Source organism: Phycodurus eques, chromosome 4 (genome assembly GCF_024500275.1).
Source record: "Phycodurus eques isolate BA_2022a chromosome 4, UOR_Pequ_1.1, whole genome shotgun sequence".
Taxonomy (NCBI): domain Eukaryota; kingdom Metazoa; phylum Chordata; class Actinopteri; order Syngnathiformes; family Syngnathidae; genus Phycodurus; species Phycodurus eques.
In genome coordinates, this window is record NC_084528.1 from 27,635,569 (window position 1) to 27,649,938 (window position 14,370).

Genomic DNA, 14,370 nt, shown 5'->3' on the forward strand with positions numbered 1-14,370 from the left:
GTTAGACCACAAATTGTTTTACAACCAAATTCATATATTCATATTTTGTTTATTTCCTGAAAAAAAAAAACGGTAATATTCCATTTTAAATACATCTGTAGTGACATTTTCAGTGCATGTTGCCTGAGCACATGAATACAGTTCACAAAAATCAAGTCGATAACCCAAGGTTAGAGGTAAGACAAAACATTAAAAAGTGAAAATACATGTTCAGCAGGTGAGTGTTGATGAAATGTATCCTTCACAGTTCATCATGTTGATAAGTGAATTCTCTGGCAGAGATGAAACCGTCTTTATCCTCATCCTCGTTTTGGAAGATATCCTCCACCATCACGTCGTTATGTGTGTCGTTTGGCGAGTAGCCGTGTTTCTCAAACTCCTTCTGCAGGTACACCTTCACCTGTGACACACACAATGACACCAAATGTGGGTCTGGAGCTGGAAAACCTATCTACAGATACAGATCTGATATAATGTGTATTAATTGGGTCATTTCATATAATATCAGATGAAAACACTTGGTTCTAACATCTAACACTTTATGACGGAACAAAGTCATATTTATTCTCATAAAACGACAACTTCATTCTTTAAGTATTTTTTACTCTCCAGTCGTCTAGTCATATCGCAGTGCGTAAAAGCTCCTGTCGAAGGTTTGGGATCATTTCATACGTTAAAAAAAAAAAAAAAGATAAAAGTGTAATGTGTCGACTGCGAAGGAAATTGAATATAACCTACCACCGCTAGTTAGTTAATTGTAATCCCTCCACACAGGTGGTCAAGGATAGACATTCAATCACTTTATTAAACAAATGGTAAGAGAATAAACACATAATAAGCACATTTATTCACGAGGTGCCAACGGCCACTACTTATGTCGACTAGCTAACAGTTAGGCACTTAACAGCCAGCAATATCCTGAGCAAACAACAGCCAAATCTCTCGTTGACCGACTCCGACATCACACAACAGGCCGGGCCCCCCTTTTAAAGCCACACGCACTTTCAAAGTCACAGATACTACAGTGTAGACAGTAAGGATGGTGACTCCAAGTGGACAAAAATAATAATACTTGAACCTCACATGGATATTTTGTATTGGTATGATTTGTAAAGCTTTAAACGCTACATAAATAATACTTTTTAGATTTTCCTCCATTGCGGGAAGTTCTGGAATGTAACCCCTGCGATAAACCAGTACGACTGTACTGTATACTCGGAATATTATGACTTAATCTAGTGTGGTGATTTTCACTTTATCATAGTAATACAGTATTCCAACTTGATTCTGGCAATATGTATCTTTTTTTTATTTATTATTGTAAAATAAAAAATGTATTCTCATAATATCTCATAATATTCCTTCTTTATTTGAGTAATATTGCAATATCAATACTTCAACATCTAATTGTGTTTCCCTGAAAATCATTCATACGACTGTGGTCACTAAGGTGACTTTTAGCATCATCTCGCGTTCGGTTATACGACGCAAATTCATTCCATATCGGCCTCCACGTCCAGCCAAGCCGGACCCCGGGAAGTGTCACCGGTACCATGCTTGCGCCCGGTGCCGACCGCTCAGACTAATAGTGAAACATGCTTGACCGTGCTATGGATTGCCTCGTGTGAGTGCACACTAAGTAAGTGCAGCAGGACGTAAACACACCACACCTCCTCCTTCGAGAGCTTCCAGTCATCGTTGAGATCCATCTCTCGGAAAGAATCGTGCGACCTCGGGCCATTGCGGATATCGATGAGCTCAATGTCGAAAACCAGGGTGCTGCTCGGTGGGATCTTGCCTGCAAACAAACCATGTTTGACCGTGTACGTTCCCTTATTCCTGTAGGCCATTTTGAACGTACCTTTCTCTTCTTTCCCATAGGCCAGAGATGGAGGAACGGTCAGTTTTCGCTGCTCTCCTGTGCACATGTTCTGGAGACCCTTGTCCCAGCCCAGGAGCACGTCTTTGGTCCCGAGGGTGAACCACACTGGATTTTTATCCCCTTCTAGGCGGCTGCAAATATCCATCAATGTTATTTGGGAGCACAGGCACACAAATGCACATTAGAGCGCCACTGTATGCAGAGTTAATGTAGAGTGATGGACGGATGAGACTGACAGGTAGAATCATGGATGGATGAGACTGACAGTATAGTGACACAGTGCAGGAAGGTACATAAAACTGCATGATGTAGTTAGTTCAACAGCAATTGATGGGACATTTGACTTCAATTCAAGACATTACCTTGAGTGGAACATGGTGCCGTTGCTCTGCAAGTATCCCTCGTAATGGACAAGAAGCATGTCTCCATATTTCGTCTTGCGGTTACACATGAGAGGTTTTTGCATTACTTCTATTTTCACTTCAGGGTCGGGTAGTTTGCCTCCATGGGTTAGCGTAATTACAAACGATAATATCGAGCAAATGGGAAACAATGTCATTGTGTGAAATAAATTTACAAAACGTACTCACGAAGTTTGCAAATCGGTTCCTTAAATCATATTCATAAACTATTTACTATAACGGTGTTTTAGGTTAACTACGTGGCACCAAACTTCATGAAAAAAGCCACTGTTCAACAATTCGCCCTCCTTCAATTTCTATTGGATAATTCGCTAAAGTCCCGCCTTATATCTATACTCTATCATATAATTGGTTCTCGGTTATGTCAATTATTTAAATCCGTACCCACCCAACGCAAATCCTCTGAAGATAAAGCAGAGTGGTCGTTTAGAAGCGTATTCTAGAAATACGTTTACGCACTTTTACCAACGTAGACGCCATGTACCGTATGCGTGCTGTTTATTGTACTCCGCAAATCTCACTTGGGGGCAGATGCGACTGTGGTTGCAGTCAGCTGTGCGCCTTATCGTATCATGACAAGCAAGTAATGAACGGCAAAAAACACCTCGACGATGGAGGGAATACTATACAAGTGGACCAATTACATAAGCGGTACGTTCTCCTTAGGCTTGTTTTGATGTTGTGGCTGTTAGTCGTGATGGAAGCTAGCTAGCTAGCGTGACAACGTCAGCGTTGAGTTTTGGGAGAGCATTCAAGAGGTAGCGGGCAAGCTAACGTCAGCTAATCGCGTCGGCGTCAAAGCTTGTGCTCCACCTGAATTAACAGCGATTTGTGTTTAAATCATTAAAAAAAAAAAATTCATGTAATTCAATGACATGACTTAACCGCGTAGTGAGTATGTTAGTACACATTATGTGACATTTTATCCGAATTGAAAGTGAACAAGGGTAGTTGTTTCCTTAAACTTTCAACTAAGTGCAAGTACGAACTGGTGAAGAAAATGAAGTCATTTTGAAAGTGTATGTGCCTGCATTCTTCCAGGGTGGCAACCTCGCTGGTTTGTGCTGGACGGTGGAACTTTGTCTTATTATGACTCTCAAGAGGATGCTTGGAAAGGCTGCAAGGGGAGCATTAAAATCTCTGTTTGTGAAATTCAAGGTTTGTGCGTCGCGCCGTCACCGTTAGTGAGCCATTCGAAAAACGGTACAGCACCAAACAAAATAGAGACCCAAAAAAGAGTGTATATGCTGAAATGTACTCATAAATCTGCGTACTCTGTGTGAAATCTGAACCCCTCATTTTTAATGAGTTGTGCCTGAAAAGCGATAATGAGACTAAAATACATTATTTAGACCAATTACGTGAAAGTGCTTCATTTCCCTTGGCACACCTAATTATCTCTTGCAACACACTGATGTGGTTGGTACTCTCTGCTCGAACCTATTTCGTGGTGCTGGCCTGTTGAATATAGATTTGTCTTGGCTGCTTTTGTGTGTTAGTTCATTCCTCTGACTCCACGCGTCTTGACCTGACCATACCCGGAGAGCAGTACTTCTACCTGAGAGCCATCAATGCAGCAGAGAGACAAAAATGGCTGGTGGCTCTGGGAACAGCCAAAGCTTGCCTGACAGACAACCGAACAAAGAGAGAGAAGGGTAAATGTGTCATCGTAATATGAGAAGCTAACCTAACTTGATAGGTCAATGTAGCTACTATTAACTACAGAGCCTGGTTTGTGTTTATACCGCTTTCCAGAACTCCAAGAGAACACAGAAGCACTAAAGACAAAGATGTCAGAGCTCAGGTTGTACTGTGACCTTCTTCTCCAACAAGTGAACAAAATCAAGGACGACGACGAGCTTGGTGTCGCAGCAGAGGTAAACACGGCGGTGTGGATTCATTCTTGAAATGTAAACACAAGTGTCAAACGCTCTCTGTATTGTCCAATACTTGGTCTTTTCAATTAATCGTACAACTGACGTGAAGCTTATGTTAGACCGGCTGTTGGTGAGCTAAACTGGGAAGTTTACCTGTAGTGACTGATGAAGTTAGATGTCGTGGTTGTGTCTCTTTTGAGTTGCAAACGTTGGCTGTTGCCCAATTCCGTCCGTAACGTAAATCCTCGGATCCAACTATAATAATCTTCGGCGCTCCCTCCTTAATATTTGCTTCGTGAGGTGGCCTCTGCACTCCGTATCGTAGCCCATTGGTGGGTTGCCAGGGTGGCACGCACGATGCAAAAAAAAATAACTTTTAAAAATGCAGATTTTCAAAAGTAACGTCATCTACAGTGGATATAAAAAGTATACGCACCCATGTGCAAAAATGGCATTTATTTCTGTGATGTAAAAAAAAAAAATAATTTTGCCAAGACACATTATTATAGTACCTTAATCATCTTAAACTTAGTTTTATTGATTTTGAAGAGGGTGTGCTCACTTGTGCACCTGTGTTATATCACTTGTTTAATTTTACTTTCCCTCTCGAAAAAAATAGTTGTACTGGTTATAGGTCGCATTAATGGTGGAAAACGTTTTGAAATTATACCTTGCTCTTTTTTTATATATCACAAAAACACTGGCATTTGAACAGGGGTGTGTAGACTTGTTATATCCACTGTAGTTCAAGTCAAAGTCAAATTGAGTCTTTTTTTAAAATATGTTTTAGCCAAGTCCCAAGTCCTGAAACTGGCGACTTAATTCTGACTCGGGTCAAGTGATGCGTCTCGATTGCCCCACTTTTGGCGTCAACAGGTATTGTCTTTGTTCTCCTTTCAGAGCGGCATAGACGCGGGCAACATGGTGAAGTCGACGTGCACCACGTTCCTCAAGACCCTGGAGGAGTGCATGCAGATAGCCAATCGTACTTTCACGCCAGACGCGTCCAAGCAGAGCCCGCCGGCGTCCCCTCCCGTGGCCGCCATCAAACCTCAGAAGGTGCGTTTCTTTTGTCGCCCGATACGGTCGCGCGCCGCAGGTGACGCCCTCACGTCTCTTACAGATTAAACCTGTCAATCAGTTAAGGCAGCGCCTTGGCGAAAGGTAAGTACTGCTCAGCGTCATGTCATGTTTAAAGAAAAATGTTGACACTCTAAATAAATGCCAGGTGCAGAGATTTGTCGGAAACAGACGTGACGGCACATGACACCCGCAGCCTCGACTCTGGCGCAGGGGGACGTGATGAACCGGACGGACCAGAACGGCAACCTTTCCCATCAAGTGAGTCCAGTTCTTCAAGGACTCACTTTAATGTTGTCATATGAAATAGAGGGATGACCTCACAGCTCAAACGTTCTGTTTGTCGTTTATGAATCAAAGAAAGTGATGACGACAGATGTTTTGCCTTTTAGTGTCGACGCTGAATAATGTTCTTTTGACACATTATAATAGCAATCATCTATTTTCTATAGTCATTTTCCTTATCGGGGTTGTGGATGAGCTGAAGGCTAACCAAGCTGTCTCTGGGCGATAGACACGGGGTGGGGGAGTTGGGGATTCGAACCAGAACTGCAAGCCATTTTCAAAACTTCCGGTCGGTCAATCATTTGTAAAAAATGAACTACCCTCCTGGGGACTGACCAATAATATTGATTTGTGGGGGGGACTGACCATATTTGGGCATAAGAAGGTTAGGTTAGGATAAAATATGCAACCTTTAAAAAAAAAAAAAAAAAAAAAAAGTCAAAATGTATATGTAAAATAGTTGTAATAATGAAAAAAGAATTAAGTCTTTTTTCTTTTATTTATTATTATTTTAATTATAAATAATAAAACTTTTTTAGTACCATACATAAAAAAATTTGAACATACTGTATATGTAAAAGTGTTTGTTTTACTATTTATTATTTAAAATCTATCGACCATTTATTTAATTAGCTAAATGAGTACAAAGTTAACAATGAAGAAATATATTTTAATTAATTTTAGTAGTAAAAACGTCAACATTAATACAACAAATATTACAGAATTCTTGATGATGTAAATGCTTGGAGAACAGAGCTGTCTATAAGTATAAACTTTTCCCACACCTGCTCTAAAGTGAAGTTTTGTCCTTTTTTTCCATTATTAATGTCCCGGTCTGTAATATTGATAGTTTATTAGCAAGCGTAACCCGTTTCCGTCTGTACCCCACAGACAGGCACACGGCCAACGGCGACAACGCCATGCAGGAGGAGAAAGTCGATCCTCTTCCTCCCGCATCCCAGAATACGTCTCGGGCCGAAGCCACCGCAGCAGCCGACGACGACGAGGGGCAAAAGGAGACCCAGAGAAGCGCGGCGGCGGAGAGCGGCGGCGAGGAGCCTCGGCAGGAAACACTCCCAGACGGAGAAGAGGCCGACTGTGAAGAAGACATTTTCAAGGATTCCGCGGAGCCAGAAGAGCCAGTGGAGACTTTTTTCAGCACAATGAGTCACAGGTATGAACCTATGTAAATTTCCAATACATTTCACTGAATTGGCGACAGTTTAGATGAGCACAAATAATTAATAAGAGATTTAATGGTGTTACATTTTCAGTGTTTTACGTTAGTGTGCCTCTCTGTCATGTGACACAGTGAAGCACTCGTCTGATGTCGTCTTTATTTTCTCACTATGAATCTGTGTGTGTCAATGGATGTGTGTCATTGATCAGTTACTGACCTGCGCCTCTCTGGTACAGTTAGCTTTATTGGCTATTTGATTTGAATTAGGCAGCAATGACTCACATGAGAAGAGTTGGGTTCTTATTCTGTGTAGAAAAAGAATCCAAGTAATCTTAACTCATGCATTTGGGAAATCTCCAAATTGCTTGAGGATACAAAGAACATGACCGGAATGCCACTGTTTAACACGCAAGCCACAGTCAGCTTCATGAAATAAAATTCACAACTATCAACCTTAGCCCCACGTATAGCTAATGCGCACACTCATAACAATATGTACAGGGACAAACACAAGTAAAGAGCAACGTTTAGCTTGATTCTCAACTACAGTCCTGTAGTTAAATAAACATCACCACAAAGAATTCTGGGAAGCAGCAGCATCTGCTGGCCCTACTTCCCATGATGCTTTGCGGTTACTAGATCGGCAGGAACGTCAGTGTGAGACACAGTCCCGAATACTCAAGACAGGAAATAGCACGTGTACTTTACGTCCTCCTGGATTGACGTTCACCCTAGCAGAATACACCCACCTTTAGTGTACGTGCGCTTGTGTAGAGTGACCTCAAGTGGACAAATAGAATACCTGCAAGTCTGTGAAGTACCATTTATTGGCAGTGAATTGTACATATGAAACTTGTAACTTGATATCCAGTCAATAATACACTAAGTAATTGATGGCTGAGATTACATCGATTGCGGGGGCTTTCTGTTACGTAAACCTCACGATGAACGAGGGATTGCTGTATGCAGTGCACGCCGGAGGATGCTAGTAGACATGAAATGGAGGAGAGCTGTGTGAGAATGTTGTCGACAAAGCTGCTCAGTCATCGCCCAGCTCGCACGCGCGCCGCCGATCAAGTGTTTCTCTGTGGCTTTGTTTCCATCTCCGTATTGTCCTGTTTCTCAAATAAAGTCGACATTGTGTTTTAATCTTATCCTGTCTGAATCTGTCTCCCTCCCTTTGTTTTCTAGATTTAGTGATTTAAAGCTGGATGACGACAATGGCATCCCCACGCAAGAGTTTTTGGACTCGTGCTATGCAATAGTGCCTGTATTAGGTAGGCCAGATGTGTCCTTCTTATCTTATCTCTTTGGAGAAGGACGCTGTCAAGTGTTTTCCTTTCTTTCATGCCATTGCTGCTCATTCTGTCCTTCACGCGCTCTAAATGCTTTCTGCCTGGCCTTGGCATTATTAGCCTCTTTGGTGCCTTTTTCCTCACGCTTATTCATTAACATGGAAATACATTTTTTAGACGCTTCTAATGAGATCCAATGCGTGAGCTGTATCAAGAATTCCTTTCCAAAGATGATAATGGGTAGCTTTGAGAGGCATCCTTTTATTCTGTCACACTTCATTTCCCTTGTGGGATTAATTCAATGATCAAATATAAACAAATAAAAACAACTCTTCATAATGAGAACTTCTCTTAACATCCCCGCATAATATGACGAATTTTTGATGATGCAACTCTTGGATTGGCTCTCAGATTGCGCATGTAACAACCATCTTGGATTGATTACATTTATTTATTTATTTTCTCCTCACATTTATGATCCTGTGTACAAACATGTTGCTCAAGTGCTCAATCAAAAGGCTGATATGTGCATACAGGTTCATCTCAATAAATACAAATACTGTGGGAAATTATTTAGCTTGTAGCTAACGTCTAACGAAAACACAAATTTTACCATCATAGTACTTTGATGATTTATAATACGGAAATATGGAGCTGGCCTTCTGAAATGTACGACTCCCCTTTTTGACTCGAACGACTAAAATAAATGAACTTTTTTTTTTTTTTTTTTTTCTTTCTTGTAACAATATTCTAATTTATTACACCACCTTTATGTAAACGATGATTGGCGGCCGCAATGCAGAAGCGTCAACGGTGGATTCTTCGCTTTCGGTCCGGCAGCCTCACAAAAGGATGTTCGTTCTTTTTGTCAGGTTCAAACAACCGAGAACATTTAATAAACAAGGAAGGAAGACAAGCGACTGGTTCTTTTACTCGCGAGGAGAACGGACAGAGTTGGACACAGTTACCACCTCGTACCGCCCTGACCACACTCTGCCGAGCCCTCTCTTTTTATTTTTATATATTTTTTATACACAGACGTTGCTGCTGCCATCTTGAGATAAGGGCGCACACAGCAGCGACGTGAAACAATCACAGATATGACTCATTGTGCAGATGATAATGGAGATGTGTTCTTCTTCAGCGCGGATTGTTTCGACGTTCGACCGCAAAATGTTCCAGCCGCTATCTTTTGATGAGGGCGCAGCTCTCTTCACAGACAACTTCAACTTTCACGAGACATTCAACATTGTACTGCCGAACGAATGCTTTGCAATAGGATTCGAGTAAACATCAGATAACTTATGTACATTTATTCTAACACTTTTCGCACCCAAGTCGGGAATTTCATCAACATCATCATCATCATCATCATCGAACAGCCGCAGTCGTCATTGCACGTCCACGCCGACTAAATGGTCTATATCTACAAAAAGCATCTCTCATTTAAAGTTTGAAAAGGTGAATGGATATTAAAATTGGAGGAACACTTTGAAAATTATGAACCCCTAAAAATACTAACGTAACAATTACACGGTTCAGTTAATGAATATGAAGCAGTATAAAGGAAGGCCACACTGAAAAATGTCATGTTATGAGAACAACAGTCGCAAAAATGCAAAGTTGTAAATTTTTCTCGAAAAAGATAGTGATTTCACATTAATACTGCCTGATTTTTATTTTTTTTGTGTTTCTTTTTGTTGTTGTTTTTGTTACAAGAGGTCGGAAGTTTAACAAGTGAATGTCAGAATTCCCAAACTGAAACGCAGCCATTTGCGCCTCATTATTTTCATAATACACTTTTTTTCCCCTCTTATTACCACTTGATACAGTTTTTTTTTTCTTTCTTCTTACATGATAACTATTACAGTACACTATTAGCATTTGCTAGGGAGTCACAACCAGGGGTGTGGGAAAACGTAGATTTCCTTATTCAAGTTTAGAATCAAGTTGTTGTTTTTTTGAAAAAATATATATATGTTTCTTCGCAATGCCTTTATTATGTTTAAATTGTGACTGTTCTCTAAATATTACAGTTCTTAAAAATAAATTAAAAAGCTGGCCGTCATCGAGTCTCATCACAACCCTTTTAAAAAAATAATAATAATAAATAAATAATAAATTAAAAAAATGGCTGCAACTTTTTTCCTATTTTTTTAAGGCTTTCTTTTTTATTTAAAATTTAGAGTAAAACTTGTTCATAATGTAACAAGTCATTTTACATGAATTTAAGAACAAAGAAAATTGTGCCCTCAGACAAGCTTGGCCCCACCGTCTTTGCTCCAGTGAAGATGGACTTTGTGGGAAACATCAAGGTGAGTGGATGTGTGAAGAATTCTGTTAAGCACTTATTTTTGATCAACAAATGCAAGAAAGTTTTTTTTATTTTCACACTTGTAGAAAATCAATCAGAAGCTGATGTCGGACCCAGCCGCCTTCCCCACGCTGCAGTCCATCGTGCTCCACGAGGTGCACGGCCAGGTGGCTGAGGTGCGCAACTCGGCCACCGAGGCTCTGCTGTGGCTCAGACGGGGCCTCAAGTTCCTCAAGGAGTTCCTGTCGCAGGTCAACGCTGGCGAGCGAGACATCCACGCAGCGCTCAGTCAGTACAAACTCCACCGGTCAGCTTCTATTTGAACGAGTTTGTATTCGTAATCGTCATCTCCTTCAGATCACGCTTACGGCAAGACTCTTCGCCAGTATCACGGATGGGTGGTCCGCGGTGTCTTTGCGGTATGTGTTCCCCACCCCACACATGAAGACCACGACTTACTTCCCTCACCTCTATTTTTTGGTTGTTTCTCTCCCAGTTGGCGCTGCGAGCCGCTCCGTCCTACCAGAGCTTCACAGCCGCCTTGGTGACGACAGAAGGCGACGAGCTGAAGAGCGGCTTTGCCGGCGGGATGCGCCGGGACCTCAGCCTCTACCTGCCCGCCATGGACCGCCAACTCGCCATCCTGGACGCCCTCTATGAGGAGTACAACCTGGAGTCCGACGAGGTGGTGTGAAATGCGAGCACAAAAGTGGGCGGAGTCACAGAAAGGAGCCAGACGCAAGGACTTCGCGTGAGGCGTTTAAAGACCCGATGCGGAAGTTCGAAAGATGGAATAAGTCTGCGCTGAGGAGCTTTCAGCATCAACAATGACGTGTAGTTGTTAGTGTCAATTGTATGTACTTTAAAAGTACATAAAGACCACTGCAATGTAAAAAGTTTGATTTCTGAATTTGAAATCAAATGACAGAATGTGCAATAAGATGCAAGCAAATGAGAAAAAAAAGAAATCTGTCAGTGTTTCTATAATAAAGCAAACTAGGTGATTTGCCTAGTAAACTTTTTATTACTATAACTCACTTGCTAATGTTGCACTGTATATTTTTAGTGATGAAAGTCTTTCAAATTTGATCAAAAATGCTTTTTTTTCTTTTTCTTTTCTTGACCCTGAGAAGGACCAGCGAGAACAGCTTTTAGCACCGTAACACTGGAGATGGAAAATAAATATTCATGTAGAACATGGCTAGGAACATACTGACATCTTCTCAACAAGCCAGTGCATCGTGTGCATTTCCGAAGTTTATTTATTTTGTCTTAAGTTATTGACGAGTCTTTGGCTTCATCTCATTGGTATCTGAAGAGGTACTGTAACATGGTAACTGACTTGAATCAGACTCAATAATCCTATTTGATAAAAGTGGAAAATGTGTGCTGATCTCATCCATCCATGTAGGCTTTCATGTGTGCTAACTTATTACTTTTGAGCCAGTCAAACATTATTTTTCATTGTTTTAAGACCTTGTCATAATTTTATTTTATTTTTTTTGTAAACATACAGTCAACTTGCACAATTTAAATATGGTTGCTGATGTAATTCATTTAACTGTGCTGTTGTAATATTTAGTTTTTGTTTTTTTTCTATACATGTTTGGAACAATCTGATATGTACTTAATTAAATAATAAAACATAATTTCATTGTCTTTATGTATCCAAGCTTTTTTCTTTTTTAATCCTTCAACCCAACATAAAGACAATGTTGAGCGTTAGAGAGAGAGTTTCAAATAGCATTAAAAAGTTATTTTACAGGCTCAGCTTGTCTATTGCGTCTCCCGTCCTAAAATCGCATCTGATTTAGACAAGACTGACAATGTAGCACTGTAGTAATAGAGTTACACACTCGCATTCACTGCAATGCTGGCCAGGTGCCCAACGCAGAAGTGCATCGGCGTCTGCTGACTTGACACTCAAGGGGCGGTCGCTTTGAAACACAACTGTCATGTCTCAGGGAAAAACAACAAAAAAACAAGTGTGCTCTGTTTTTTGTTTAGTCAAACACAGCAGTTTGCAAGAGGCGTCAAAAACATCTTTGATGGACGCGCTTCAAGCAAGGGCAGCCATCAGGGAGCTTTCACTCTTGGGTTCAGTCTCGCTGACTGCTGCCAATACAAATGTCACCTAAAAAAATCTAAATAAAAAGTAGTAGTCGTCTTCTGTTTCATTTCTGACACATTACATGATAAAGATAATGCCATTCAAACAAACATTTTTTTAAAAAAAGGTCAGCAAAAATCAGCCGATTTGAAGTTCAACAAATGCAAAAGGACAAAGTATTGTAAAACACTCCAATGTTGTTGCTGCAATTCATATATTTATCGTTGTAAGCGTTAAAGGACCAAAAGAAAATATTTTAGTCATTGTGGATATTTAAAAAAAATAATCTGCCGTTTAATTGGTTACCTGAATTTTACGCTACAAAATATCAGCATCAGCCTAAAAAAAATCTATTACGATCGGGCCCAAATTACAGTATAATTATACAATTTAAATAAAATCGTAATTTCAAGGTGGCACGCTGCACCAGTGATTAGCACATCTGCCTCACACTTTTGAGGTTGGGGGTTCAAATCCGGCCAACCTGTCAGTACAGCTGTAACGTATTCAAAGTTTGTCAAAAAAAATTGGGGACAGATTTGTCACTGATCATAATTGAGAATCAATCACCTTTATTGACTCAACTGACCTCCACGTAGGCAGCGTGGGTTCAGTTCCCACTCAGTGATGGTGGAAATGTGAGTGTGACTCATTGTCTATCTCTTTATGCCCGGACCACGCCAGGGTGTACTCCACATTTTGTCCAGTCAATCTGAACAGGATGAGCGGTATAGAAAATGGCTGGATGGAATGAATTATGGATATTCTTTAAAATCCTTTTAAGTGCAAGACAGACACAGACATGTTTTTTCAGTCTAACTTTTATTGTATTTTTTGAACATCCGTATAAATCATATCAGAGTAACGACACGTAACGATTGTTCACTATCCCAGTCATAGCGCATACTACACTTTATAGAAAGCCTTACAGAGTTACCACATGCGTGTTGTGTTGTGCACGTTACAGTGTGGGATACAGCACAGGTCAAAAGGTCAAAAGCTCACAATCCACAGGCGGGAACGTTCAGCGCGGTGTGTTTGAACCTACTACGTTGCGTCACGTGACTACTGCACTTTGCTACACGTTTTTTAAGACACCCGCTTTGCTGATGAGTTACAAAAAAGAAAGAAACAAAAAAGATCACATTAGCATGTGCATGCGGACACAACACAGTAACAGTCTTGTTGTTTGTACGTTTTACAAGGAGGGAGGAGAGCTCTCCCTTGACATCTGTAGCTTATGGACAGTGGAAGCTTATGTCGACTAATTTTTTTTTAAATTTTTTTTTTGCTGCCCTATACGTCTACAGTACACACGCTGGACTGTAAGACACAAAGACTGGATAACGAGGTAATAAGAGTAAATACAGTAAGGACCATTGAACAGCTTCATTGCCTATTTAGCAGCTACGGCCTATTCCAGCCTCGCCTGTGCGCTGAGTTTAAGAACATAACAGTTTCAAGCCTTCATGTGTAGGCGCATAGTACAGTAATCCTTCGCTATATCGCCGTTCACCTATCGTGGTCCTGATATAACGCATACATTTTTCTGTGTTGACATACATTTAAAAAGCATTTAAATAAGTTTTAATGTGATTACAGTGTATGGAGGGTTATTTAAAGGGGAGTGTGCAATAAAAATCTCATAAAAATCGCTCTTTGTCCTTTATGTTAAGATTGTCAGTATGACCTGACAGTAGTACATGACTGAAATGATCTGTTCCCAAAAAAAAAAAATATGCCTTCTCTGGCCCCATCTTGTGCCCCGAATATGTATTGAAACCACCGCACCTGAGGAAAATCAACCAATCAGAGACAGGAGGCGTGACAGTGATTTGTCGTGCACTCGCAGGCACACCCCCGTGGCCTCGCGCTGACTTGTTGGTACATTGTTGCACGAAGAAAAGCACCTTAATCGTAATGGA

General features: G+C 40.7%; 2 protein-coding genes across 3 annotated transcripts; one reads left to right on the forward strand and one right to left on the reverse strand.

Annotated features, from left to right (window-relative positions):
* Positions 1-65: 65 nt before the first annotated feature.
* Positions 66-2,574, reverse strand: fkbp14 (FKBP prolyl isomerase 14). The gene is made up of 4 exons (XM_061674968.1): positions 2,245-2,574; positions 1,862-2,013; positions 1,671-1,798; positions 66-400 (listed from the first exon to the last, which is right to left on the reverse strand). The coding sequence occupies exons 1-4, from the start codon at positions 2,439-2,441 to the stop codon at positions 242-244; spliced, it is 636 nt and encodes a 211-aa protein (XP_061530952.1). The 5' UTR covers positions 2,442-2,574; the 3' UTR covers positions 66-241.
* A 217-nt stretch (positions 2,575-2,791) lies between these two features.
* plekha8 (pleckstrin homology domain containing, family A (phosphoinositide binding specific) member 8) lies at positions 2,792-11,994 on the forward strand. Of its 2 annotated transcripts, none has more exons than XM_061674966.1 (13): positions 2,792-2,955; positions 3,346-3,462; positions 3,804-3,959; positions 4,060-4,181; positions 5,082-5,240; positions 5,305-5,345; positions 5,410-5,522; positions 6,438-6,720; positions 7,918-8,003; positions 10,278-10,336; positions 10,422-10,623; positions 10,693-10,754; positions 10,832-11,994. In XM_061674966.1, the coding sequence occupies exons 1-13, from the start codon at positions 2,916-2,918 to the stop codon at positions 11,027-11,029; spliced, it is 1,638 nt and encodes a 545-aa protein (XP_061530950.1). In that variant the 5' UTR covers positions 2,792-2,915; the 3' UTR covers positions 11,030-11,994. The 2 variants fall into 2 exon arrangements, with proteins under 2 accessions (XP_061530950.1, XP_061530951.1); XM_061674967.1 differs by having other exon boundaries at positions 5,323-5,345.
* Positions 11,995-14,370: the final 2,376 nt, after the last annotated feature.

Excerpts from the sequence above, each read along its gene's own strand:
- fkbp14 (XM_061674968.1), bottom strand. The coding sequence starts at position 2,441 with ATGACATTGTTTCCCATTTGCTCGATATTATCGTTTGTAATTACGCTA. Across the intron at positions 2,014-2,244 it reads GGCACCATGTTCCACTCAAG|CCGCCTAGAAGGGGATAAAA; the intron begins GTAATGTCTTGA and ends GGATATTTGCAG. Across the intron at positions 1,799-1,861 it reads CTATGGGAAAGAAGAGAAAG|GCAAGATCCCACCGAGCAGC; the intron begins GTACGTTCAAAA and ends GTTTGTTTGCAG.
- plekha8 (XM_061674966.1), top strand. The coding sequence starts at position 2,916 with ATGGAGGGAATACTATACAAGTGGACCAATTACATAAGCG. Across the intron at positions 5,241-5,304 it reads CCGCCATCAAACCTCAGAAG|ATTAAACCTGTCAATCAGTT; the intron begins GTGCGTTTCTTT and ends CGTCTCTTACAG. Across the intron at positions 5,523-6,437 it reads ACGGCAACCTTTCCCATCAA|ACAGGCACACGGCCAACGGC; the intron begins GTGAGTCCAGTT and ends TGTACCCCACAG.